This window comes from Colossoma macropomum, unplaced genomic scaffold (assembly GCF_904425465.1).
Source record: "Colossoma macropomum unplaced genomic scaffold, Colossoma_macropomum, whole genome shotgun sequence".
Classification (NCBI taxonomy): Eukaryota; Metazoa; Chordata; class Actinopteri; order Characiformes; family Serrasalmidae; genus Colossoma; species Colossoma macropomum.
In genome coordinates this window covers 40,487,692-40,513,494 of record NW_023494803.1, presented here as the reverse complement: position 1 = coordinate 40,513,494, position 25,803 = coordinate 40,487,692, and the positions used below count along the sequence as shown (strand labels likewise).

Sequence of the window (25,803 nt, the reverse complement as noted above, 5' to 3'; positions counted from 1 at the left end):
TGTTTCATTTGCTTGTACTCCAGTAGTGCCAGACTGAAAATCTGTGAATCTTTCCGAGTAGCATTCAAAGTACAGGGAGATTCAGTCGAAAGAGGCCCCGAATATTCTGTAATAACTCTTGCTAGGATGAAGCAATCTCAACGAAACAATGTGCAATGTGCTCCTCAGTATATGGAGCTTCGAACAAGCCGGGATGGCCCTGCGTCGGAGCGATGAGGCTGTGCATCACAGGCCCCGTCTTCATTTACACTGATGTGTACCTGGACGATCGTGAGTTAATGGAAGGTTACTTCAAGCAAGATGGAGCAACGTGTCCTTCTTCGTCAACAGGGTAATTTCAAAGTGGCTTTGGCCACCATGGTCGCCGGATCCGACACCACCAGACTTCTTCCTTTGGGGTACGCTCAAAGGAAAAGTCTATCAGAACGAGCCTCACACTGTGGAAGATTTGAAGGAAAACAAGCAACGTGAATTTGCTGTTATTCCCCCCAATATACTTGCCGATACATTCAGGAACATGGAGTGATGAGTCTAAATGTCTCTGGCAGAAAACGGAGATCACTTCCAGCATCGCATGTAATGCAATCGATTACACATATGTCAACGTATGTAGTGAATTTTTTTGGTTCAGACTGCTTCATCCTAACAAGAGTTGGAACAGAATATTTGGGGCCTCTTTCGAGTAAATCTCCCTGTATGTTTGTTTGTAGTTAATTAGCTGGTAAAGCTGTTAGGATAGCCTATAATTAAGGGCAATCTTCGCAAAATTTTAGGGAGAAAATATACAAAAAATGATCATGTGCCACATAAATGAGAATGAAAGAGCAATTCTTTATCAGTTTGCATTTGTTTAAATTGATGCAATATTTGATATCAAAAGTATAAATACTAGGGCAGTAAAAATGCATCTGAATATGCTGATTCATTTAGAAATGCTAGCATCAATTATAATAATGCTGTATCAGTTAAATCCCCAGGATACTTTTAAACAGCGTCTTATTTTGTTGTTTATATAATTGATTTCATCTTTTACATAGATGTCTTGAGTGAAGAGCTTCAAAAAAAAAGCAAATTGAAGTTAATAACAGTGTATTTTTCTCATTTCATGATGCATTCAGTAATTTCTTAAAGAATCATAACTGAATCGTTTTGAGTTCAGAGATCTACTTCCTTAATCAGGTACCCAAACACTGAAATTCACCCTATAACCTCAGTAATCATGGTTTCTTTGCTGGAATACAGAACAAGAACTTCATCACTCACCTGCAGACTGCCCTGCGAGCTAATAAAGAGTGAGGTGTAAATGTACCTGAGAGAGTGCGAGACGCCTGGCTGTTGGTCACGCATCTGGAGGAACAGAAGAACTCGATGACTCCCTGTGCGTTCGTTCCCTCCAGCATCTGGTCCACAGATTTAAACTCGTGACAGTAGGGGCAGTGAACTCGCTTCCCACTTTTCTGCAGAGTGCAACAAGCTGAATTAGTTACATAAACGCCAACTAGAAAAACAAAATACATATTACTGAACAGAATGAATCCGAGCAGATTCTGTAACAAATCTAGCCAGAAATATTACAAAATAGCACATAAGTCAATATAAACAAAAAAAGAAAGTGGGCACATCATAAATCACATAATGCACATAAAAAGCTGCAGCTGTTGGCTCCGTATGTACCTACTATCTGTAGTGTACCAAAGTGTGAGAGTCGTTTGAGGAAGGTTCTTTCCGATGGGCTTAAATGAATAACAGCTAATTTTAAAGCTGTCAGTTGTGGTATCTTATCAGCTGATACTCAGCGTCTCAGTATTGGAATAGAAAAGGTAACATTTTAAAAAATTACGGGAAAAAAAAAGGTTTTCTTCAAACCTGTTTATATGTGCTGATGCAGACTGGGCTGCAGAACTTTTTAACAGCATCCTCGATCTGTACGAGATGATAGTTGCCCGTGACGGTGCAGTTACCACAACTCTCACAGCAGCTCATGGACAGTCTTTTGGACGAGCGGAAACGGGAGAAACATTCGTCACTGCAGAGGCGGTGAAGGACACCCTGATGATTGACCTCGTGTTGGATCTGAAAGAGACAGGGGAGAGAGAGAAAGAGAAAAAGCGAGGAGAGAGCGAGAGAGAGAGAGAGAGAGAGAGAGAGAATGAATTAATTATACTTTGTAGCTGGGCAATATTTATTTTCAAAATCGTTTAGAGGTCTTTTTTTAAATATCACATATTTAAAAGGACCTTAAATTCCAGCGATTTTTTGAAATTTCTAAACAATTCAGTGGTTGAGATGTAGTCATTGAGGGTGAGCTGATGTGAAGTGGCTCATCATTGAGAAAACTAGCAACGCAAATTTCTTTGCAGTGACCATCGCAATGTTTACAACGCAAATATAGCTTGTTTTTGCCCAAGACAACCAGTGAACCTACACGTCTTCTAAATTATTATATGTAATGTTGAAAAGGGCTAAATAGTGGTAAATCATTGGGTACTACTTATAACACCATGCATGTATGTCTCAGCCATGAACAGTTTAAAAAAAAACATTTTAAACCAGGCAGTGTATTTATAACCATTTCATAACTAATTCAGACATGAATTAGTACATGATATATACACTGAATAAGAATTAAACATGATAAAATGCAATATTAAGGTAAATTACTTTAGGTTTATATTTCTATTAGAGTTTGAATGATAATACTCCTGGTTACCATTAAAAAAATAATTTGACTAACATGAATTTTAGACGTCCTAAACAGTCAGAAATGATAAAGTCTGCTGGAGGGACTTCAGACATAGATTTAAGGTAATTTGCCATTATGGCTGCGATGCTCTCAGTCTGAACCAGCAATATTTTTGTTTAGAGACAGTGATTGGCTACTTACTTGCACCCACGTTTTATATCTCTCTCTCTCTCTCTCAGTCAATCAAATCAGTCAATCAATCTGCTAGAGAAATGTGACTGAATCCAGTTTCCAGTCCTGGATTTTCTCATTTTACAGTATCATATTTTGTCTTTCTTTTATAAAAGAATTACAGCCCTTGTGGCTTTTTGCTTTATTTGAACGCAAACAGGCACGAGACAAAAACAGCTCTCATCTTTATCGCGGCACAGTTTAGTTATCTCCTGTTCAACACGTCTGAGCCAATTCAAGAAAATGACAAACCTTAAATTTTTTGTAAAACCACTGTAAAAGCCTACGACTAAGACTAAAAACAGAAGTGCATTACAATATTTTTAGTTCTGGCTGAAACTGTAACCTAAACCTATAAATGCAGGTTTACACTTCAACCTCTCATTCTCATAAGTACATAAATTAAAGGAGTTTCTTCAGTTAAAAAATTTAATATTGACAGTTATTTATAAAAAGAAAGAACAGAAGTTGTTATGCTAATATAACAGCATTCCTACACCTGCGTAACATGTGCGTACATGCACAGGGGAGCATTCTGAACACCCGTTGTCTAAAATGACTGCCATCAACGTCCAATTCTGTTCACTTTTATAGCTCACAGTAAGTAATAGTGTCCTAAACCAGCGTTTCTCAACCTGTGGGCCGAAGACCAGCAGTGGGCTGTGAAGCACCCTCTAGTGGTCCGCAGGCCTGTACTCAGGGGGAGGCAGTAGTTCGCAGTGGGCCGCAGTGGGCCAGTAGTGACGTGTAAATGAAAACACCACAGTCGCTGGCTTATTAAACATCAGTCTGAGACAACGCAGCCACCGGCGCACAGTGCAGACAGTCAGAGACTGAAAGGTCTCTCAGGGCTGTTTCTCCTACCTTGCATGTGTCAACAAACAGCGGCAAAACCTGCAGGACTTCATCTGCTTCAAACCGAACCCTGCTCAGTTCATTTTCTGATTAAATGAAGGAATTCATTAACAGAGCTGACTTTCCTCTTCTATCAGCCCATCAGCGCCGAATACTGTCAGCATAATCTGCCTGTTTAACGTCTGACTCTTTACAGACCCTCATATCGTTCCTGCAGCTCGAGCTGCTGCTGATAAAAACAACAGACGAGCCTTAAAACAACAGCGAAGATGTGCGTTTGATTTCTGGCTGAACATCAGCGACCTGAGTAGTTAAACTCAAACTGATAAACTAATGGCAAAGAAGCAGAGATCAAGTAAGGTTTATTATTAGTGAAGATTGTGGCAACGGTGGTCCAGAAGCCCCCTGAGTGGAGTGAGGTTTACTTCACATTATGAGCTAAAACCCTCAAACTTAAAGAGACATCTTGACACCGAACAGTCACCGGGAGCCACAAGAGTATTTTCAGTGAAAACGCGATTGACTGCAGCTCCAAATGACAATCCACATGTATTTTCGTTTCCCCCTTTTTCGTCCTCTTTGCACACATATGGTTTTTAAATATGTTCAGTGTAAGTGCAAATTTTGGTTTCTGTGATTGAAGTGAAATAGACGATCTGATCTTCTTCAGGCTCTAATTCAGAGGTTTTCAGTGTGAGCAATTAAGAAACAAGAAACTGATTTTAGTTTCCTGTCGGCCGCTGTGCTTTATAGCAGAGGTGTTTATTTAAAATTCAATAAGGTCCAGTTAGAGAAAATCAACTGGACATCTAAGACGTGGAGTGAGGTTTTATGGACTGATGAGTCTAAATTTGCAGTTGGGAGGATGAGTAGCAGAAAAGTCAACCAACTTCTAAGACTGAACTTTGGAGGTGTGTCTGCAGATTCTTTGAGAGACTGAAAGTGAGTCTCCTGAATAGAACAGAAGCTGTAATAAAGGTAAAGAATGGACACACCAAATACTGAACAATGAGACATTCTAAAAAAAAAAAATTTAGAAAAAATTTCCTCAAGCAAAGGTCCAGAATATCATCGTCTAACTTGCATTATGATTCAGTGCCACATACTGTAAACTGAAGTAGCCTAGTAGGTATATCAACATCTTATACAGTCAACAACTGAATATCAAATCAAATAAAGTACAATTCGGTCATATTTCAACAATGTTTATTATCAGTTTTCTCTTTTCAGATCACGCCATGTGAAATAACTTCCCTCTGACTCACTTTCTTCTCCGACTGCTGTTTCTTGCCTTGTCCCTCCCCTGTGTGTGCATCACTCACTCGAGTCTCAACTCCTTGTAATGCACAGATCTGATTGGCTGAGTAGCGTCACGTGTGATATTTACAACGCATGTGATTGGTCTGTGAGTCTCCCGGGCCGCTAAAGCTACCGTACAGGCTGGAAATGATACGCAGATAAAAATACAACCACCCCAACGAAACTAAATAATTCTCCATAGTTTATCGGTTATAGATCCAGGTCCGCATAGGACAGCGTCTGGGTCCGGACTCGGACCGCGGTTCGCCTAATAGTGACCTCTGTTTTATAGTTATACACAGGTGGGCCTTGCGGTGGAAAAGGTGGAGAACTCCTATCCTAAACCACATCAAGAAGCCTGTGTAACCTTAATGAAGACCTATATGCAGCTTGAGTTGGCTGAGTGAAGTTTTGGGGATGTATTGACGGATTTGAATGATTATTGACAAGGTTTGAGTGACTACTGACTTCTAGATTTTGTTAGCAACATTAGCATAGTAGCTCCAGCTCTAAAATAAGCATGTCTTGGCTGATTGACTACATCTAGAACAACGTATAAAATTTGATGTTTATAATTTATTATTATAATTTATTAAATGAAAGTCATCTAGGGATTAAAAATAAATAAAAAAAACAACACAGATTGAATTTTGAAAGTTTTCCTTCTTTTTTCTCCCAAAACGACAAAGTAAAACTGCTTACCTCACTGGGATTTCTGCACATGGTGCATCTAACAATGCTGTCTTCATTAAAGCCCTCAACCCTGGATCTATAGATGGTCAGGCAGGCCTGGCTACAAAACTCCTTCAACGTGTTCGAAGAATCCACTGGAACGGTTATCAAGTCCTTTGGATTCCCAATCACCCTTAAGATGAGGATAAAAGAAAAATCCACATTAAAATACATTCTAACGTACCTTACATGTGAAACTTTCAGTTTTATTTAAAAGATTTTTGACAGATTAAAAAAAGCTAATTGCAACAAATGAGGGGGGAAATCACTTGGAGATGATTCAAGCAGGTGACTCACTTGAGGCAGAGGTGGCAAGTTTTCTTTGGGGCAATACTGATGGTTGGAGGCAGGTTGAATCCAGTCAGACAGACAGTGGAGCAGAAGAGCTGGTTAGAGCCTTTCCTCTGGAACGCTGTTTGGCCTTTCTGCAGGACCTTGGAGCAGCCTGAGCAGCAGATTCGTATTGATGCAGGAGGAGGCTGGGGCTGCAGCTGAGGCTGAAGCTGGAGCTGGGGCTGAGGCTGGGTCTGGAGCTGGAGTTGCGGCTGAGGCTGGGTCTGGAGCTGGAGTTGGGGCTGGAGCTGGAGCTGAATCTGGGCCAAGGGCTTGGCTTGGAGCTGAGGCTGCGGTTGGGCTGGCAGAACCATAAGAGGTGCTTTAATGGCTGAAGTTGACTGACTCATGGTAGAGAATGCAGGCGGCTGTGAGACTGCAACAGAACCTATTGAGAAGAAAGCAGTCACTAGGGCTGGGTATCGAAATCCAGTACCAAATTAATTTACATTACCAAGTATCAAAATATTTTTAGTCATACTATATTTTGTTTAATTCAGTCAAAACAGCCATCAGGTTATTCATTTTCAGTGTCAGAAAAAAGCAGAAGACATATTTAACAGAAAATCACAAACATCCTCCAACACTGAATATCAAATCAGTATTTAATTGGTTCTCCTTTATTTTTTTCCAATTTAAGTCTTCCATCCCTCCAATCTTAGAACCAACCAGTTGCAGTTCAACAAAAACTGCTCTCAAAGAAGTCACTGATATTGTGTTTCCCTTCAAAGAGACACTAAGGCCCACTGCCATTTCACCCCTCGCCCCTACCACTTAGCCCTTAGCCCTCTGTTTTGCACGTTCAGGTCTAGGGGTAGGGTGTACCAATTTTTGTTGAGATAGAGGGGTAGGGCGAAGTGTTAGGGCTACGGACGCGTTCGGCCATTTCTTTCAAAATCTCTTCTAACGCGGAGGGTTTTGGATACGTCTTCTAATTCTTTGGTACAGAAACATCACGTGGAGCTGGATTGGCGTGATCTGTTCAGACTGAGTCGCATCGCCGCAGATCGGATACGTATCGGATTTCAGTACCACATATGAAAGCGTCTGAAATCGGAATTGAAAATCAGTGTGTTTTTCCATTCACAGTGACACATCTGTGTCACATATGAGGAAAAAGATCAGATTTGGGCCACTTTTACCTGCTGTGTAAACAAAGCCTAATATAAACAGAAAACCCACCTCAGCTGCCTCTCACATTTCTCTCTCACGAGCATCTAAAATTGCTAGAGATTTTTCCGAAGAGATTAAACACAGGATAATCCACTTGCATAAAGAAGGAGAAAATACAAAAAAGTGATAAAACAGAAATTTCCCCAAACCTAGAGAAAATGGACCTTCTAAGAACCGTGCAAAACCTAGCAGACCATCAAAACTGTCCCCATCAGATATACACCACTTAAAGCTTTCATCTTTGAGAGAGAGGAGAAAATCAACTGGACATCTAAGATGTGGAGTGAGGTTTTATGGACTGATGAGTCTAAATTTGCAGTTGGGAGGATGAGTAGCAGAAAAGTCAACCAACTTCTAAGACTGAACTTTGGAGGTGTGTCTGCAGATTCTTTGAGAAACTGAAAGTGAGTCTCCTGAATAGAACAGAAGCTGTAATAAAGGTAAAGAATGGACACACTAAATACTGAACAATGAGACATTCTAAACAAAGGTGAGATATTAAGTTTAATGCAGTGATAGAAAAGACAAAATAGGAAAATCAGCCAGTTACAGACAAATCCCACACTAATAAGGAGCTGACAGACTGTAGAAAGTGGTAAAATGAACTGATGCAACTATTGCAATTTCCCTATCTGGGTGCACAAACAAGCAAACAGAAATAGAAGGTGATGAGACGAACTGTTTGAGTGAGTGACTGTTGTGATTGACACAAAGATTCATCAGCTAATTCACTTGGTGGGTTTACCTTTACACACATTGGCTTTAATAATAATTAGCAGCATGTATTTTAGTGCAGTGTTGCCTAATCATTTTCTATTTATAGATGGTGTCAGTCCACTCACCAGAAATGGGATCACCAGCTCCTCTAACAGAGAACACAGAACTGATCCTCAGCTCATCTGGAGGTGTTGCTATCTAAAACAAAAGTATATAGAGGGTAAAATAATGTTAATCCAGTACACATATTCTATTACAGAGAGAGCAATCCTGACTCAAATAACAGAGTTTAAAAATTAATTAATTAAAAAATCTCACCCCTTCTTGTACCAAAACTGTGTAACCCAATTAGGGCTGCAATAAACAACTAATTTGATAGTCGAATAATCGATCATTCGGATTATGAATTGCTGAATCAAATAACTTTTGTAGGTATCTGCTTTTAGATTTAGCTTGAGGTTGTTTTATGCATTTGCTAACTAACAAGTAAGATGAATACCTTATTCAAAAAAAACACACCATTTCAATGAACCCTGTTAATATGAAATGTAAACAAAAACTCCAATATCTTTTTCCTGTCAAAATTTAAAACCAAAGATGTGCAAAGAAGCAGCAAAAAATATAACAATAAACTAAATCAGTTTTCTTTTAATGAAGTAAATAAAAAAAATCAATAAAATTTTAATTTTAAACAGTGCAGTCTGTGCTTTATGCATTCTGCTGTCTGTCTACGCTCTGCTGAGACTAAATTCTACAGTCACAGGTCTTTACTGAAATGGAGGAAAGTCAGCGTCTCTATGTCCTCCTGTGAGAGTCTCGCTCTCCTCCGAGAGCGGATATTCTGCTGCAAAGGAGACGCGCTCTGATGGAGCGGAGGGGATAGTGGCGAATGTTTGCGGCAAACTTGTTCACTATGAACCCACCTGTGGTTCCAAAACGCACTTCATCATATTCTTCATAACTTTCATATTTCAAAAGCTACATTCTAAAGGTGGGGGTCATATGAGAGCTGTAACTGTCTTCTTTCCAGTCAAATAGATGGGTGATGTAATTTTAAACCCTTATAATAAAAGAAGCTGAACTCACAATTTTTTTGTTCTACTGAAAGTCGACCCATTTTTCCACAAATCTGGGCTATAAACTATAAACAGATGGCGTCTCTTCAGTGATCTGCTCTGTAAAAATTATTTTTATAAAATACTACAAAGAGCGTCTAAGATTTTTGGCTTTCAGCAGTAAATTGTAAGCATATAGCAATATGTGTGATCATAAATCACGTTCTGTTAATTTGAGGGGAGCTTTTACAAAAAATAAATTAATAAAATAAAAATTTGCAGTTATTTCATGCAGTTACTGAATAATCTGCCTTACGATTTGGTCATGTAAATTCAAATGGACTAATCAAAATATAGCCTGGTCAATAAGAGGTTAAATGTGAACAACTGTGTAAACATTTCATTTCGACACTAACCCTTCGTCCAGCTCCCCTGTGTGTTCACAGAGAACTGCCTCCTGAAACTGCATCGAGTTCGCAAACGATAGTGGACGACTCAAGGCAAACAGAAAACTGTCTGCAACTGTTTGAGGAGCCTAGGTCACAGCGAGACATGCTCGAACTGCTTGCAGTCACTCTCCTCTGTTCGCCGAATTGGAACGCACCGGTGGCCTCGACGTTAAGACAACGACGCAATGCTTAAAACTGTAAACGCTGTTTGGAATACGAACAGTGTCGTTGTGAATAACAGTTACTTGCTTTTCCGTTCCAACCCCATTAAGGATCCCAGAGAACATGCACTTCGAAACAGATATTACAGCTCATAACGAAGTAATGGCTTTCTTTTCTTTGATGGCTTTAAACATTAGGATTAGCGAACTAGCTCGCGAGCACAGCTATCTTACTGAAATGAATGTTCTTCATCAAGTGAGCCGACATGTTTAAGCATTAGAACACGAGAGGGAGCGTGTTATCGCGAAATAACATCACGGCTGTGATTTGGTCGCCGTAGATCATCACAGCCGTGATGTTATTGGCGATAACACACTCCTCGAGTGTTCTATTGCTTTTATACAACAGTTAAATAAATAAAGTAATAAATTAATAAACTGGGCCGTGAACGCGGCGTTTAATATGTTTTAATGTTCGCAGTTCCTTCACCAAATTATAGTTCCTTAACGAGCAGCTTGTTGCTACGTCAGAGTAACGAGCTCCGCCCACTCGCTGCACAGCCGGCAGTTCGTTCTCCAGCTCCACACAGACCAACTGACAGTTTGGGAATTTAGTGTCGTCTCATCTTCAGAGTCTGACCAAATCGGCCGTCGGTCAAATGTGATCTTAAAAGTGTCCATTTTCTGTTTGTGGCAAAGTAAGAAGTAAAAAACGTTCAAATGGCTTGAGCGTCTCCTACAGCTGTCAAAGTCGTTGCTTAGCAACAGCGTCTCAGCGGAGTGATACAGTGTTTTTTGTGATGTTATGGTGAAATAACAGCACAGTTAGAACGCTTCTCAACCAATCAGCTTGCGTGGCCGAAACAAACTGTTGTATAATTCATCAGACACACATGGAGGATGTGCTCCGTGCCAGCTAAGGTCGACTTTACAAACAGCACAACTGTCTCCTTTTTTTTTGGAGTTTAGTGTGAAACGCTCCCTCACTTTTTTGGTCTCGAGGCTGGCATCGCCCTTTTGTTAACTCTCCAGTAAGCAGTAATGTCAAAACATTCCTAGTGAGCGCAAGAAGCACGTGATGTCATCAACTAATGGACTATTAAAGTGGTTGCCAACTAACCTGGTCGTCGATTTTAGTCGACCAAGTCGATTAATCGTTGCACCCCTAAACCCCATTATTTAGATCTATTAATTTATTCATTCTTTTATTTATATTTTTAAGTTATCAATCCAGAGAAGTTTCAAAACGACAGTAAAAATAAAGCTCACCTCGTGTTCCCCATTCTCAAGCTCCTCTTTAACGCGGCTGATGTCAGACGGTGGGATAAGGGCTTTATCATAGCCCTCGTCTATGGGCTCATCCTTTATTTTCATTAAAGGAGAATACAGGGTTTCCTCTCTAAAGCTTCCACCTTGCTCCTGTGACGACGTCTGTAGGGCAGAGAGAAAGAAAAAGGGAAAAAAATTATCTAATAAATGTCCATAATCACACACATCCATTCAAACGTGACGCAAAACATGAAGCAACCCATAATCAATATTAACAATCATAATCAACAAATCCATAATAATTATGCTAATTTCAATTCTGACTGTAGAAAAGCAGAGGAAATAATTAGGGTCTGTCTGCTATGAAAACTGGTAAGATCAATAGATCGTTTTATTAATTTTTTAATTTTATAGTCAAACAGTTTTAAACAGTGTTTTATGGACTGATATGATTGTCAATTATCACACCTCTGAAACAGCAAAAATGCAATAAATAATAGTGTAAAATAATATAAATGTGGGTGCACCTCAGACAAAGAAATCACCAGATCTGTTAGACTTTCATATATTATATAGACCCAGCATATACAAAACAACTACTTTCCTCCCTCCTTTATAAGATCCAGAGTCTGTTTAGCTGGACAAGGAAATCAGAGCCGGTTTATGAGGAGCCTGGCCTCTTCCTATTTCCCCCCATTATATCAAAAACAGTACTGTTAAACAGCAGAGGGGACCTGCGAGGGAGTCTTCAATGAATGGGAGTAAATGGAGCTCAACGGCTAAAAACGAAAAGTTAAAATTGTTTCTAATCACTCGCCCAGAACGTTTCTTTAATTTTAGAAAGTAGGAAGATGTTTTTTACTAAAATAAACAAAGAAATCTTACCTATATGTTTCCTTTTTCTACAGCAAACGGGTTTTGGGCAGCAGAAGGCGGGCTTTACTGCTACTGAGTGCATGAGGCGCTGTTTTAAACTCCGATAACCCGAGTTTAAAAGCTCTTAAAAATATATCAGCAGTGTTAAAATGTTTTATGCTCCTCTGAAATGAATGCATTCTTTGATTTTGCTCAAATGCACCATCTTAACCCATTCATTTTGGACTTACTCAGGAGCGTCTCTAGCGTCTGAGAAACCCGCAAGACATTACAGAGCGTTAATTCCCCTTTTTAAAACTCTTCTAAAAGTATTTCTTTACAGTCTGCCATGCCAACTGATTAGAACACAGCTTCACTGCCAGAGGCAGTGCTGACAATTAAAGAGAACTGGATTCATTTGGTTGCAGTATAATTAGAGTAGAATGTGATGCTCTGTCAAGCACACTGTCAGCTTCTACCACAGGCCATTTTTTTTTTACTAGGAACAGGTTGCTTTGGAAACACAGTATTCAAAAGTACAGACACAGCTTCATAAAATATTCGAAAGCATGGCCCTGACTTGACGGGTATAAAAGGGAACAAATGGCATGGAAGTGGGGGACAAAATGCAACATCTAACTGGTTTTGACTCAACAATCCTAAAGTTTTTATATCTATCTAGCTCTAGAACTAAGTCACGCAAACAAATCAGCTCATTTAAAACAAAGCAGACCAGTTCTTCATTCTGCAGCCGATGCTTTGGGTGTAAGCTTTACTTTTAACTTACACTAGTTTCGTTCTGTGAAGCGCCCTCCTCCATTTGAGACTGCTGAGCATCGTCATCTGAAAGAAATCAGAGAGATTGTGTACATAGTTAACACGCACAGAAAACGCATATAATTTGAATAAATAAACTTTTCATGGATGTGCAAAGAACATGCAACACAACTTAGATGCTTCATCATCCTTACTAATGTCCACTGAGGAACAGAAAGACAAACACCAACACCCTGGTCTTCTCTTTTCAGTTCAGAGGAGCCATTTGCAGTAAAAGGACAGTACCACTGAATTTTTGTTATTTTTATCTGTTCTGTTTTCATTACGGATGGATGTATACCAGCTTTTTCAGACCAAATATGAGTAACCTACTTAGAATTAACTGACTTGGTAAGTTTCCCTAGAACAGAGCGTTTCACACCAAACCACTCTGAACGACTCTGTTTACATCTTAACAACCTAATTAGGCAGAAATGTTGAAAAATCAGTGGTGTTCTCCTTTACTTGTGTTGTCTGTAAAGCACTTCAAATGACCTTATATAAAAGATGCCATAATAATAGTTCGGTCCGTGTCCACTTAAGGAAACAGCTACTTACCTGCATTTGCTCCACTCTGTTGCGAGACTTTCCTGCTCTGACTTTCACTCTCGTCCTGCTCCTCACTGTGACGGCCCCTCTGACTGGAGCTGCTCTCCCAGTCTTCTTCATCCGCCCCAAAAACAGGAAACCCATCCAGCTCGTCTTCCTCGGTGCCACGCTGGGGCCGCTCGGACGAGCTGCTGGACTCTGCGGGCAAATCGGCAACGGACCTCAGGGAACCCTCGCCGGACCTTTCCATCTCAGCACCTGGAAGGAATCAAAAACACATTTCCATAGTTAACAGCAAAAGCACAGCTGAGCTAAATCAGTGCATCTTTATTAAAGCAAACAAGGAGTGTGTTTACATCCGCTCAATAATCCGATCATAATCAGATTTCGGCAGTTATCTGATTACTCAAATGGTCATGTAAACAGCACACTCTGATTTCTTAGATCGGAGTAAAGTCTAAAAATCTGATTAAGAAATCCGATAAAGAGGCTGGATTTTAGCTCAGTAATCAGATTTCTCAGTGCATGTGAACTCTTACTCTGATTTCTTTCTGATTTCTCAGTCTGAGCATGGGCGAGAACAAACAATGGTACCGGAAATAAGCGAGCAGCGTCGCCGCGAGACGCAGCAAAACACTTTTAGAGCGCCGAAGAAACCAAATACATGGTACAAAGAAAAAAGCAGAGTTTGAGTTTTACGTTACGTTTACGTCTTCTTCTGTGAGTTTATTGGCTGGTTGTTAAGCAGAAATCTGATTACTGTCTGACTCATGCAGACCTGGAGTTTCCCCATTATCTGATTACTCAAGTGCATGTAAATGGGTTGATCAGATTACTGACAAAATCTGATTTTCTTCAGTTATCGGATTATTAAGTGCATTAAACGTTACATGGAAACGTTACATAGAAAACATCAGAATTCACATATTAGCAAAAAAATGTGGAACAACAAAATATTTGAATTAAATGGATCAATATCTCTTTTTCAAGGCTTGACAAATAATAAACTGCTGGCTTTTGCATGTAGCAGTGTGTGTTGCAATAATGCGTATCACATAAGGCTGTTTTACAAAGTATTTATGTGCATGAAGGGTGAGTAACAAACTTATATCACAGTATTGTCTACTGTTCAGATGATGGCGACACGATAATACAATATCAAGAAAGTTCATTTATAGTAATAACTATAATGTTTTAAAATACTGTAAAGCCATATTGGGACCAAATATAAACACTGGATTGAAACTGGAATCATTTGTCTCAATTTCAAATTTTCAGGACATTTTTATTCTTACATGCACCTGCTTTTCTGGTAACTGATTTTATCAGATTTTGTCATCAATCTTTTTTAAAAACTATTGTCTTACTGGATTTGTCTGTTGCTTTTCTGTTATTTTATCCCTTTTTTGTATTTCCCTTTTCCTCAAGCGGCATCTGCAGCTTGCCAGACCTCCATTTTAAATGAGAACATATTCTTAATGACTTGTTAAATTAAAGGTTTTGAAATATATAATTGGAATAAATAAATAAACACAAATTCAGGCCAATTCTGCCTCAACAATGCTCCATAAATGGGGCCACTTTAGGCAGATCTGTAACCCTTTTAATGCCCTTTAGTGCTGCCTACAGAAAATCAGAACTGTTTCCTGGTTTCATAATTTATGCAGAAAAGGGTTAATACATGAATAAACATCATAAATCACCAGTCGCATGAAAATAAAAAAAATCTTCTACCTGATGACTGCTCCTCTTCTCTACGGCATTCTTCCGCCATAGAGATGACATTCTGAAATTAAGGAAACAGCAAAGATGTTAATGCAAGTCACTGTGTTTTGTTTTTTTGTGATTTTGTATCAGAGAGAATTCTGTTGAAAGAGCCGCAGTACAGGTTGGACTCTGGCTAAGAAAAAAAAAACTGAACTGGAAGGAACTTCCACCTCCCAGAGTCGAGTTTGCAGACACAGATTTAAGGCCTATTTTTAAAGTGAACAGGCAAATATTTCACAGCTAGAGGTGATGAAAAATAAGACCGTGATTCTCTAAGTGCCAAACGAGTGTATTAAAACATTTTTTTCAACATTTTATTTGACGAGCCTTATATATATATATATAAATAAAATACACACACACACATACACACATATATATATATATATATATATATATATATATATATAAAGTTATGTAAAATATGTAACCATAAAAGTAATGTAAAAATGTGTGTGTATACATATATATATATATTTATACACACACACACATACATATCGCTGCTGTCTGAAGAAAACCTCATCTCATTTTTTATGTTTTTCAGTTTTTGACAATCTGAAAATGCCTGTTGACTAATGGACCAAAAAAAACAACTAAAATGGGAAACTTGGAAAAATGTCTGGTTCCATTGACTTACATTAAAAGTAAAGTAGGTTTTTTAACTGTAAAGTTACAGGAGAAGGAAAAATGTAAAGTTGGAGATACGAGGTTTTGTTCCGACAGCAGTGATATTTACACACACACACACACACACACTTCCTTTTCTTAATTCAAATAGTTAAGACACTTAAACAACCACTTTCTGAGAAGATCTATAGTGATAGTAAAGGAATATCTACAAGATTCCTATACCAACACAAGCTATTACTGCTAATAATGCACTTTATTATTTGCACTACATCATTAATATGCACTGTACCCTGATGTTTATGCATATTGCAAACTACAGTTTACTGGCCTCAGTGTCATTCTACCACTGACACCACTGTCCTGCAATGCACTTTACCTGAACTATGAACCTCCAGTCCAACTACCTTCAGGATCTGCACACGTTGCTGTCATTTGTCTCTGTATCTGCCTCCACCTCCTTCAGAATTACTATGTGACGTAGAACTGTATCTCACAGTACTTGGCAATAAAGATAAAAATAAGGTATGCCTCTCATAATTATGACTTAGTTTCTCATAATAATGAGATACTCTCATAATTATGACTTGGTATTTTGTAATTATGATTTAGAATCTCATAATTATGACTTACTTTCTCACAACTGTGAGAAAATGTTCTCTGTGACAGTAATTACTATGAGATATTACATCACAACTATGGGAAACTCATTATTAAGAGACTCCAAGTCATAATTAGATTAGATTAAACTTCGTCACTGTGCAGAGTGCGGGTACAGGGCCAATGAGATGTAGTTAGCATCTAATCAAAGTGTAAAATACAGTATTATTTACATATAAAGTGCAGGAAAGTAACCGACAATCAACAGTTACAACATGTACAATTAAGGACGGTAGAGTGGTAAAAATTTAGAAGTTGCAAGGTAAAAGACTTCACAGTAAACTTACGATTATATTTGACTAAAGTTTTTGGACCCAGACCCAGATAAGGACTAAACCTAGACTAAAAAGGATTTCTAATGGACATTCACTATAAGCAATGCCACTTAGCCCCAAACTAAACTTAATTCACATCAATCACAGAAAGGGAAAAAGCCTAGTGTAGTCAAGTACTAGTCGTAAATGTGAAAAAAAAAAAATCAATCTACATAATTAAGTGGTTAAGCTGCAAACAGTCATTCAGAGTGGTTTGGTGTGAAACGCTCTGTTCTAGAGAAACTTACTCAGTCAGGATTGTTCACAGTGGTGGTGATAGGAACCAGACGTCCACTGCTGAATGCTTCCTTACAGAATGTCATTGCATAAAACAGTCATGAATTCAGTGCCTGATGCCTGAGGCTCTTTTTTTATGATAATGTTGACCTAAAACATTTCAAAATCATTTAAATTGGTAGAGGAGAGGGCAGAATAGTGCCCAAATAAAACTCGTTTGCTTAAGATTTACCATCATTTTCAACATTCAGAAGACTCGTGTAGGTTCACTGGTGGTTCTGGATAGTAAATAAAATGTCTATATTTGTGTTGTAGTCATGGCGACCCCTGGTTCCTATCACCACCACTGTAAAGACATCTGAGTCTCTACAATCAACCATTTCACACCAGACCACCCTGAATGACTCAGTATACATCTCAAACAATGAATTATGCAATCCTTATCTGGGAAGCCAAAGCTTCCCAAACATTGCAAGTATCATGCAGTACTATAGGAATAGTATACACTCTTAAAAAGATGGTTCTTTGGTAAAGAACATGGTTCTATATAGAATCATGAACACACTAACAACCCTCTGCATGATCAAGGGTTCTCTGCATGGTGAAACGGTGCTCCATATTAATGGAGAACGTGCTGTAGATGAAAAGGGTTCTATATAGCACCAAAAAAGGGTTCTGTTATTGTTAAGACGTCAAGCTTGTAACAATAAAAGAATCCTCATATATATATATATATATATATATATGTATAAAACCAAATACAACACATTCTCCATCAGTCTGAAGAACCATTTTACCATGCAGAGAAAAAATAAGCTTAAATGGTTCTAAACAGAACCATTCCGTTTACCAAAGAACCACAACCACCTTCTGTGTGCAGGTATCACGACGCATGCTACCCCACAACAGCAGGTGGTGCACTTTCTTTCCCTAAATAACCATTTTTCCATCAGAAGTCAGGCTCCGGGTCTGGGTGAGCTCAGATTACGGCGGTAAAGTTACGTCCAGGCGGGAGTGACCAGTAATAGTGGCTAATGCGAGTGGTGAATGTGACCAAAACGCCGTCAGCATCGGACGGACCGCAGCACTGCCGCTGGGTGGCTAAGCAGAGCAGGCGGCAGGTCGTTAGCATTCGCCGGCTAACAGAAGGAACCAAACGGGCTTTATTTACTTGCTGGCTCTGCCGGGCAGCGCTCAGAGGGACCGGAGGGAGGGACGGAACAGCTCCATCAACGAGCTTGCGCTTCTTGCCGAAGCCCAGCTTCACCTGAGTGAAGTTGTGGAACTGGTCTTTGGTGAAATGTGAGCTACAGACGCGGATTCGGTTGCTGGCGGTTCCGCCGCAGCTCACTAGGAACTCCGTCCAGATGCTCCTCAGCTCGCCGTCGGGGAGGCGGTAGAAATTAGCGCCGGGGTCGGTTTCGGAGTTGTTTGTGCATCCGGCGACGCCACAGCGATAAAACGAGGGCATGTCGACATTCAGGGCTCATCAGATTAAACAATAAAGTAACCCTGAAAGCAGCGGAGCTGGAGATACTAGCCTGTTAGCTAGCCAGCTAGCTAGCGTGCTCTATTGTAGTTGGCAAGGCTGAACGAACGATTTGGCTTAGATGACGAAACACCAGCCGCGATTCTGATTGGCGGAGGGGTCGCTTTCTTCTGGCACGGCTCCGCCCAGCCTTGCAAAAACAAATCCTTCAATAAAGGCCCAGTCCCATTTCTCCTTTTCACCCCTACCCCTTGTTTTCGAGTGTCACCCTAACCCCTTGGAACTGAGTTACAGGGTAGTGGTTGAAATCTTCCTCTAAATGGGACCCTCAAATAAAAAGAGCATCACTTCATTAACAGCTACCAGCGCTGCTCTGTAGGCGACCCGGCCCGTCTTCAGTGACAGCAGAGGAGGGTAAAGTTCAGCTCCTCACTGCTGGGCTTTAGTTACATTTAGGGCATCATATGCCTTCAAAGAGGGGGGCAATTATTTATTATCGCCCACCTCTAATTCTTCAGTAATATGAAGCTGAAGTCAGATATTCACCAGATTCTTGTTCGAATTTCCCCGTTCCACCTTAAACGGTGAAGCAGTTACATTCTGGCGCTTCAGGCATCAGAACTGCTGGACTATTTAAGGTGGAACGGGAAAGTTAGCTAGCTAGCTACCGAGACTATTAGCGTGTTTTTATGCTTGTTACGAAGAAAATGAGCATTATACACTGAAACGACGTTAAACTAAGATAATACAGTGGTTATCGTGATTTTTAATAGATAATTCTCATATTTGTGGGTTTCTTTGGTCTCTTGTTCAGCCATCTTGCTGATTTTTCTTTTATTCTCATATCACTCTGTTTGGAGTCTCTGAAAAACCTCTGTTTGGAGGGTCATGTAGCTCTAACACTTCGCCCTACCCCTCTATCTCAACAAGAATCAGGACACCCTACCCACTAGACGTGAACACGCAAAACAGAGGGCTAAGGGCTCAGTGGTAGGGGCGAGGGGTGATAAGGGATAGGGCCAAAATTAGGCCTGATTCTCCAATATCTTTCCAAGTTTGTTCTTAAGTGTGTTCTTGAGAAAGATCCTGAGAAAAAGTCTACATCGGATTCATGGCGTGTTCTTAGAGCGCAGAACTGTTCACACCTTTGTGCTCGAGTGTGTGTAGATTCTGTTCTTACCTAAGAACAAACCCCAATTAATGAAACATGGGTGAACGTCAGAATTTTCATGAAAACTGCGTAAAGAAGAAATTTCTTCTTAAGAACGGTTGGTGAACGAGGCACAGTGACCCAAAATCTATGGAAGCCCGTTTCCGCCACTGGAAAAAAACATTATCGCCATCTATCGCACAGCCATTGAGAACGTCTTCCATTATTATGACGCAGTAACTCATAATTATGACCTACTTTCTCATAATAACTTACTATGTCATAATTACGACTTACTATCTCACACTATTACTTAGCCTCTCAATTGTGTCTTTCTCATAATTATGACTTATTATCTCATTGTTATTATGAGATACTGACTTATTATCTCAATCATGACTTGGTATCTCATGATTATGACTTAGAATCTCATAATTCTGACTTAGTATCTCATAATTCTGACTTAGTATCTCATAATGACTTACTATGTCATAGTTCCGGCTTAGTATCTCATTATTATGACCTAGCATCTCAATTGTGACTTTCTCATAACTATGACTTAGTTTCTCATCATCATGAGATATTGACTTAATATTCCAATCATGACTTGGTATCTTATAATTTTGACTTAGTATCTCATAATGACTTACTATCTCACTGTTATGACCTATCATCTCAATTATGACTTTCTCCAAATTATGACTTAGTACCTCATAATAATGAGATACTATCTCTTAATCACGACTTGGTATCTGATTATGATTTAGAATCTCATAATTTTGACTTGGTACCTCATAAATTTGACTTACTTTCTCACAATTATGGGAAAATGTTCTCGCTGTGATAAGTAATTACTATGAGATATGACGTCACAATTACGAGAAACTTTCGCATTAATCAGAGACACTAACTAAGTCACAATCAGATTAGATTAGATTATCACAGAGCCAATGAAATGCAGTTAGCGTCTAATCAGAAGTGCAAAATACAGTATTACCTACATAAATAGTGCAGGAGAGTAACCGACAATTGACAGTTACAATATGTACAAGTAAGGATGGCAGAGTGGTTAAAAAAAATAGAAATGTTGGAAGTACTGTCAGAGTAGCATATGTAAAATGATAAGTATGCAAGCTCTTCCTGAGCCTGCTGGTGTGGAAGCAGAGGCTCCTGTAACTCCTGCCAGACTGGAGGAGGGTAAAAAGTCCATGGTTAGGATGAGAAACGTTCTTGATGATGTTCCTCACCCTGCCCAGGGAGCGCTTGTGGTAAATATTCTCAATGGTGGGTAACCGGGGGTACCTGTGATACGTTGGGCCGTTTTCAGCACCCGCTGGAGCGCTTTGTGGCCCAGACAGAATCTCATTATTATGAGTCATAATTTATTATTATAAATTATATTATTATTATTATTAAGTCATAATTATGAGATGCTCAGTCATAATTATGGAAAACTTCATTATTACAACTTAATGGCTGTGTATTTTTTGCCAGTGGCAGAAACGGGCTTCCATAGAATTGCTCTGTAGTTGACAGACAAATCATACAGGGCCCTACAGGTAACAGCAAACATGGATCTCATGAAATAAGCTCACAGTCCCTTTTCAATTACTCTGGGCTGTGTACATAACTGATATAATAGATGAATTATACCGCTTTTTTTCCAAGATTTCTGATTAATTAAATTGTTCGGATGTAATCAAAGTCGTCCAGAACGGTTCAAGCTTAAATGGGACATAACAGAGAACATTACACACTCAGATTTCTTTACAGTGGTGGTGATAGGAACCAGAAGAATCAGTGTCTGCAACTCAAATATAGCTATTTTACTTTACAATACAGTCAATCTGTCTTCTGAGTTCTATGTGATGTTGAGAATGATAAAATAGTTAAATAGGCCAAAACCAGTCATATCTATCATAAAACAGTGTCTCAGACATCAGGCAGTGAATTCACAACCATTTCATGTAGTAACTTTCTGTGAGGGAGCTTTTAGAGGTGGACGTCTGGTTCCTATCACCACCACTGTGAACAGTTCTGACTCAGTAAGTTTCTCTAGAACAGAAAAATTCACACCAAACCACTCTGAACCGCTCTGTTTACATCTTGACTTAATTATGAAAATGTTAAAAATAGGTGGAATTCCACTTTAACTATGGCTTCTTCGTGGATGGGCAGCAAAAGAAGCACGAAAATTAGACGCATTTCAACTCAGAGATCAGGATTTGTTCTTAGGTAAGAGCAGAATCCACACACACTCAAGAGCACAGGTGAGAACAGTTCTGCGCTTTAAGAACACGTCATGAATCTGACGTGGACTTTTTCTCAGGATCTTTCTCAAGAACACACTTAAGAACAAACTCAGGAAGAAATTATAGAATGAGGCACAATGACATTAAATACACGTGATATTGATATAATGGCTGGAAGCAATGAGTCTACATGCATCAAGAAAAGCAAACAGGACACAGGAGCTCGTGTTTCGTTTAGTGTGCATATCTCCCTGCTGCCTGTAAATAAACCGTGATCTACAGCTGTTTTCTTCATTAGTTACATCACCAAACAACATTTTCAACGTGCAAATGACAATAACACGTTTATTCACCACTGTTATTCTTAAGGCACTATTACTCTTTCACTACAGACCCCCTAAACCGACACAGTGATTACCACGAATTACATTTCTCATAACTTGTGGCCTCAATTTAGCTTCTATATAGGAGGCCTCAATGTAGTAAATCATGGTAAAACTGTAATAACTCATGGCTTCAATATGGTCATTTTTGGCCTTAAATCGTGGTCTCAATATAGTAAATTGTGGCCTCCACATAATAACTCATGGCCCTAAATTAGTAAATCATAGTCTCAATATAATAACTTGTAATCTCAATATATTAACTTGTGGCCTCAATACAGTAAATATAGTAAATTGTGGCCTCTGCATAACTCATGGTCTCAGTATACTAAATCATAGTCTCAATATAATAACTCGTGGCCTTAATATAATAACTTGTGATCTTAATATATTAACTCATGGGCTCAATATAGTAAATTGTAGTTTCAATATAATAACTCATGGCCTCAACATAGTAAATATAGTAAATTGTGGCCTCCAAACAACAACTCGTGGCCTTGATATAGTAAATCATAGTCTCAGTATAATAACTTGCGATCTCAGTATAATAACTCATGGCCTCAACATAGTAAATATAGTAAATTGTGGCCTCCATATAACAAATCATGGCCTCAATATAATAAATCATAGTCTTGATATAATAACTCATGATCTCAATACAATAACTTCTGGCCTCAATATAGTAAATCCCAGTCTCAATATAATAACTTGTGATCTCAACATAATAACTCGTGGCCGCTATATAGTAAATATAGTAAATTGTGGCCCCCACATAATAGCTCTTGACCTTAATATAGTAAATCAAAGTCTCAATATAATAACTCATGGCCTTAATATAGTAAATTGTGGCCTCCACATAACAACTCATGCCCTAATATAGTAAATCATAGTCTCAATATAATAACTCGTGGCCTCAATATAGTAAATTGTGGCCTCCACATAACAACTCATGCCCTAATATAGTAAATCATAGTCTCAATATAATAACTCGTGGCCTTAATATAGTAAATTGTGGCCTCCACATAACAACTCATGCCCTAATATAGTAAATCATAGGCTTAATATAATAACTCGTGGCCTTAATATAGTAACTTGTGGCCTCCACATAACAACTCATGCCCTAATATAGTAAATCATAGTCTCAATATAATAACTCGTGGCCTCAATATAGTAAATTGTGGCCTCCACATAACAACTCATGCCCTAATATAGTAAATCATAGGCTTAATATAATAACTCGTGGCCTTAATATAGTAAATTGTGGCCTCCACATAACAACTCATGCCCTAATATAGTAAATCATAGGCTGAATATAATAACTCATGGCCTCAATATACTAATTTGTGGCCACACCTTATGAAAAACGAATCACCATGTCACTTTAGGGGTTCCGTATTCCACCCACAAATGTGAACGGGGCGCCAAAATTCCAAAATTCCCGCCTTTGCCACTTTTAATGATCTGTGTTTCGGTCTCTACACTTTCCTGGAAACAGTCGTGCATATGAATGATTTATCGCAGGAGAGAGCTCGATCTCCTCACGGGACGCCTTATTTCTTTGTTTAGCTTCCCGATTAACGCCGCAGCCGCTCTTTCCGTTTGGTTTCCGACTTTCTCTGCCTTTCATCTCTTCTTTTCCATCCTGTTTCCCTGCTCTGTCTGTCCAGTTACTGTCGTCCCTGGCACATTTTTATATGACCATCTCGGCATCGTAATCATCAATAATAATAACAATAATAATAGTAATAACAGGACGAGGAAGAACAAAAAGAAATGACAAAAAAAGCTAGCAGCATCTTTTCTTACCTGTACGGTGAGTTCCGCCATGTTAACGCTGCATATTCAAACTTATCTGAGCTGATAAGGTGGAGATCTCATCACTACAGACCGGTTCACCTGTCCAGGAGCCCTGATTTGAGATTAATGTGTTAAATGTTTGTTTATGTTTCAGCGCAGCATTATTAGCGGACGGCTAAAGCTGCTAGCAGAACAAACTGAGCATGAAAAGCAGAGCGTTTCTCCTCAGGCGAGTCAGAAATACCTCCAGATAACGTATAATCAGTATTAAACGAACTGCAGGCGAAGGTTTTGGTGCGTTTTGTGAACTTTAGCGCTTATAAAACCGCAGCTAAAGTTAAATTTGCAGCATTTGGTCTCCATTCAACACCAACGCAGCGCTGAGACGCGGCAGGTCGGCAGCAGCGCCACCTACAGCCGCGGAGGAGAAGAGCGCACTGCGCTGACCGCACTCCAGCTACTGAACTCGTGATAATAACAACACTTAATAACACTTGTAATAATTGTAGATGATGTCAAGTATGATTATATGTACACATATGGTTTTATAACTTCATTTTCTTTTTAAATGTTTTATTTTAAGATCTAATCCACAGCCATACTGACCCGCACTCCTCTATTTGACGTTTTTTCATCCCTCGTTCCTCCCATGTAGTCCCATTAATTTTCGCCACCACTCAAACTCTATTACTTCTTTGCCTGAGAGTCACCAAAATGCATGTACTCATTTAGGACAGGTCCCCAAGCTCTAATCCACAGCCGTCCTGACCCGCACTCCTCTATTTGTCGTTTTTTTCATCCCTCGTTCCTCCCTTAGAATCCCATTACTTTCGGCCAAACCATAGCCCTGTATTTTCCATTGTGCAACAGACACTGAAATGCATGGGCACGTTCCCAAGCTGTAATCCACAGCCACACTGACCCACACTTATCTATTTGTGGTTTATTCATTCCTCGTTCCTCCCATAGAGTCCCATTTATTTTCTTTCGCAACAAAGCCCTCATCTGTCTTTTTCTCAACAGCCACCAAAGTACATGTACTCTTTCAGATCAGGTCTCCAAGCTCTAAATCACAGCCATACTGACCCACATTCCTCTATGAGTACTGTTTTCGTCCCTCATTCCTCCTATAGAATTCCATAGTAACGGTGGCGCAACCATTCCGCATTTCCTTTAGGAAATGCACTTTTCTAGTTATATATATCGCTGCTGGCAGAAGAAAACCTCCTACCTCCATTTCTGTCGTTTTTCAGTTTTTGGCATAATATGAAAATGCCTGTTGTCCTTTACGTTGTGTGTAAATTTCAAGATGAATGAACCAGAATAAACGGCCCAAAATGACTTGGAAAAATGTCTGGTTCCATTGACTTACATTGAAAGTAAAGTACGTTTTTTACTTCTCCTGTAAAGGTAACATACAAGGTACAAGGGTTTTCTTGTACACGCACAATTATATATACACACATTATTATACATATATGCACACACAATTAAACATGTACACGCACAATTTTACTTAAACACACAATTTTACATACATGCCCAATTATACATATACACAAAAAAAAATATATATATATATATATATATATATATATATATATATACAAAATACAGAATACACAAATATTTGCACCCTAATGATTAAACATTATAATAGTATAACAAGGAATAATTTAAAATGTTTATTTTTGCTGCCTATACCTTTTCATGTTTCACTTTAAATACAAGAGACATCTTCAGTGAGGTTAGTCAAAGAAAACAATTGTAAGGCTTTTTTTCTCGAAATATTAGGACTTTTTTCTTGAAATATTACAACTTTTCCTCAAAATATTACAACTTTTTTCTCAAAATATTACGACTTTTTTCTCAAAATAGTAAGACTTTTTTTCTCGAAATATTACGACTTTTTCTCTCGAAATATTACAACTTTTTTCTTGAAATAGT

At 39.0% G+C, this 25,803-nt stretch overlaps 1 protein-coding gene across 2 annotated transcripts in view; it reads right to left on the bottom strand.

Moving 5' to 3' along the window:
• The window catches only part of si:ch211-266o15.1 (zinc finger MYM-type protein 4), a 62,896-nt gene extending 38,632 nt beyond the window's left edge, over nucleotides 1-24,264 (bottom strand). The window contains exons 1-10 of one of the 2 annotated variants that reach the window (XR_005008514.1): nucleotides 17,957-18,137; nucleotides 14,912-14,963; nucleotides 13,187-13,435; nucleotides 12,600-12,655; nucleotides 10,958-11,119; nucleotides 8,149-8,221; nucleotides 6,098-6,521; nucleotides 5,771-5,933; nucleotides 1,867-2,073; nucleotides 1,310-1,457 (exon numbers count right to left, since the gene is read on the bottom strand). Coding sequence is in view for 1 of the 2 variants with exons in the window: in XM_036592621.1 (XP_036448514.1) it covers nucleotides 1,310-1,457; nucleotides 1,867-2,073; nucleotides 5,771-5,933; nucleotides 6,098-6,521; nucleotides 8,149-8,221; nucleotides 10,958-11,119; nucleotides 12,600-12,655; nucleotides 13,187-13,435; nucleotides 14,912-14,963; nucleotides 23,866-23,886 (1,555 nt within the window). In the remaining variant the exon portion in view is untranslated. Of the gene's footprint in view, nucleotides 1-1,309; nucleotides 1,458-1,866; nucleotides 2,074-5,770; nucleotides 5,934-6,097; nucleotides 6,522-8,148; nucleotides 8,222-10,957; nucleotides 11,120-12,599; nucleotides 12,656-13,186; nucleotides 13,436-14,911; nucleotides 14,964-17,956; nucleotides 18,138-23,865 lie in introns of those variants that run through there. The other variant, XM_036592621.1, reaches the window with a different exon arrangement.
• Between the last annotated feature and the right edge of the window lie 1,539 nt (nucleotides 24,265-25,803).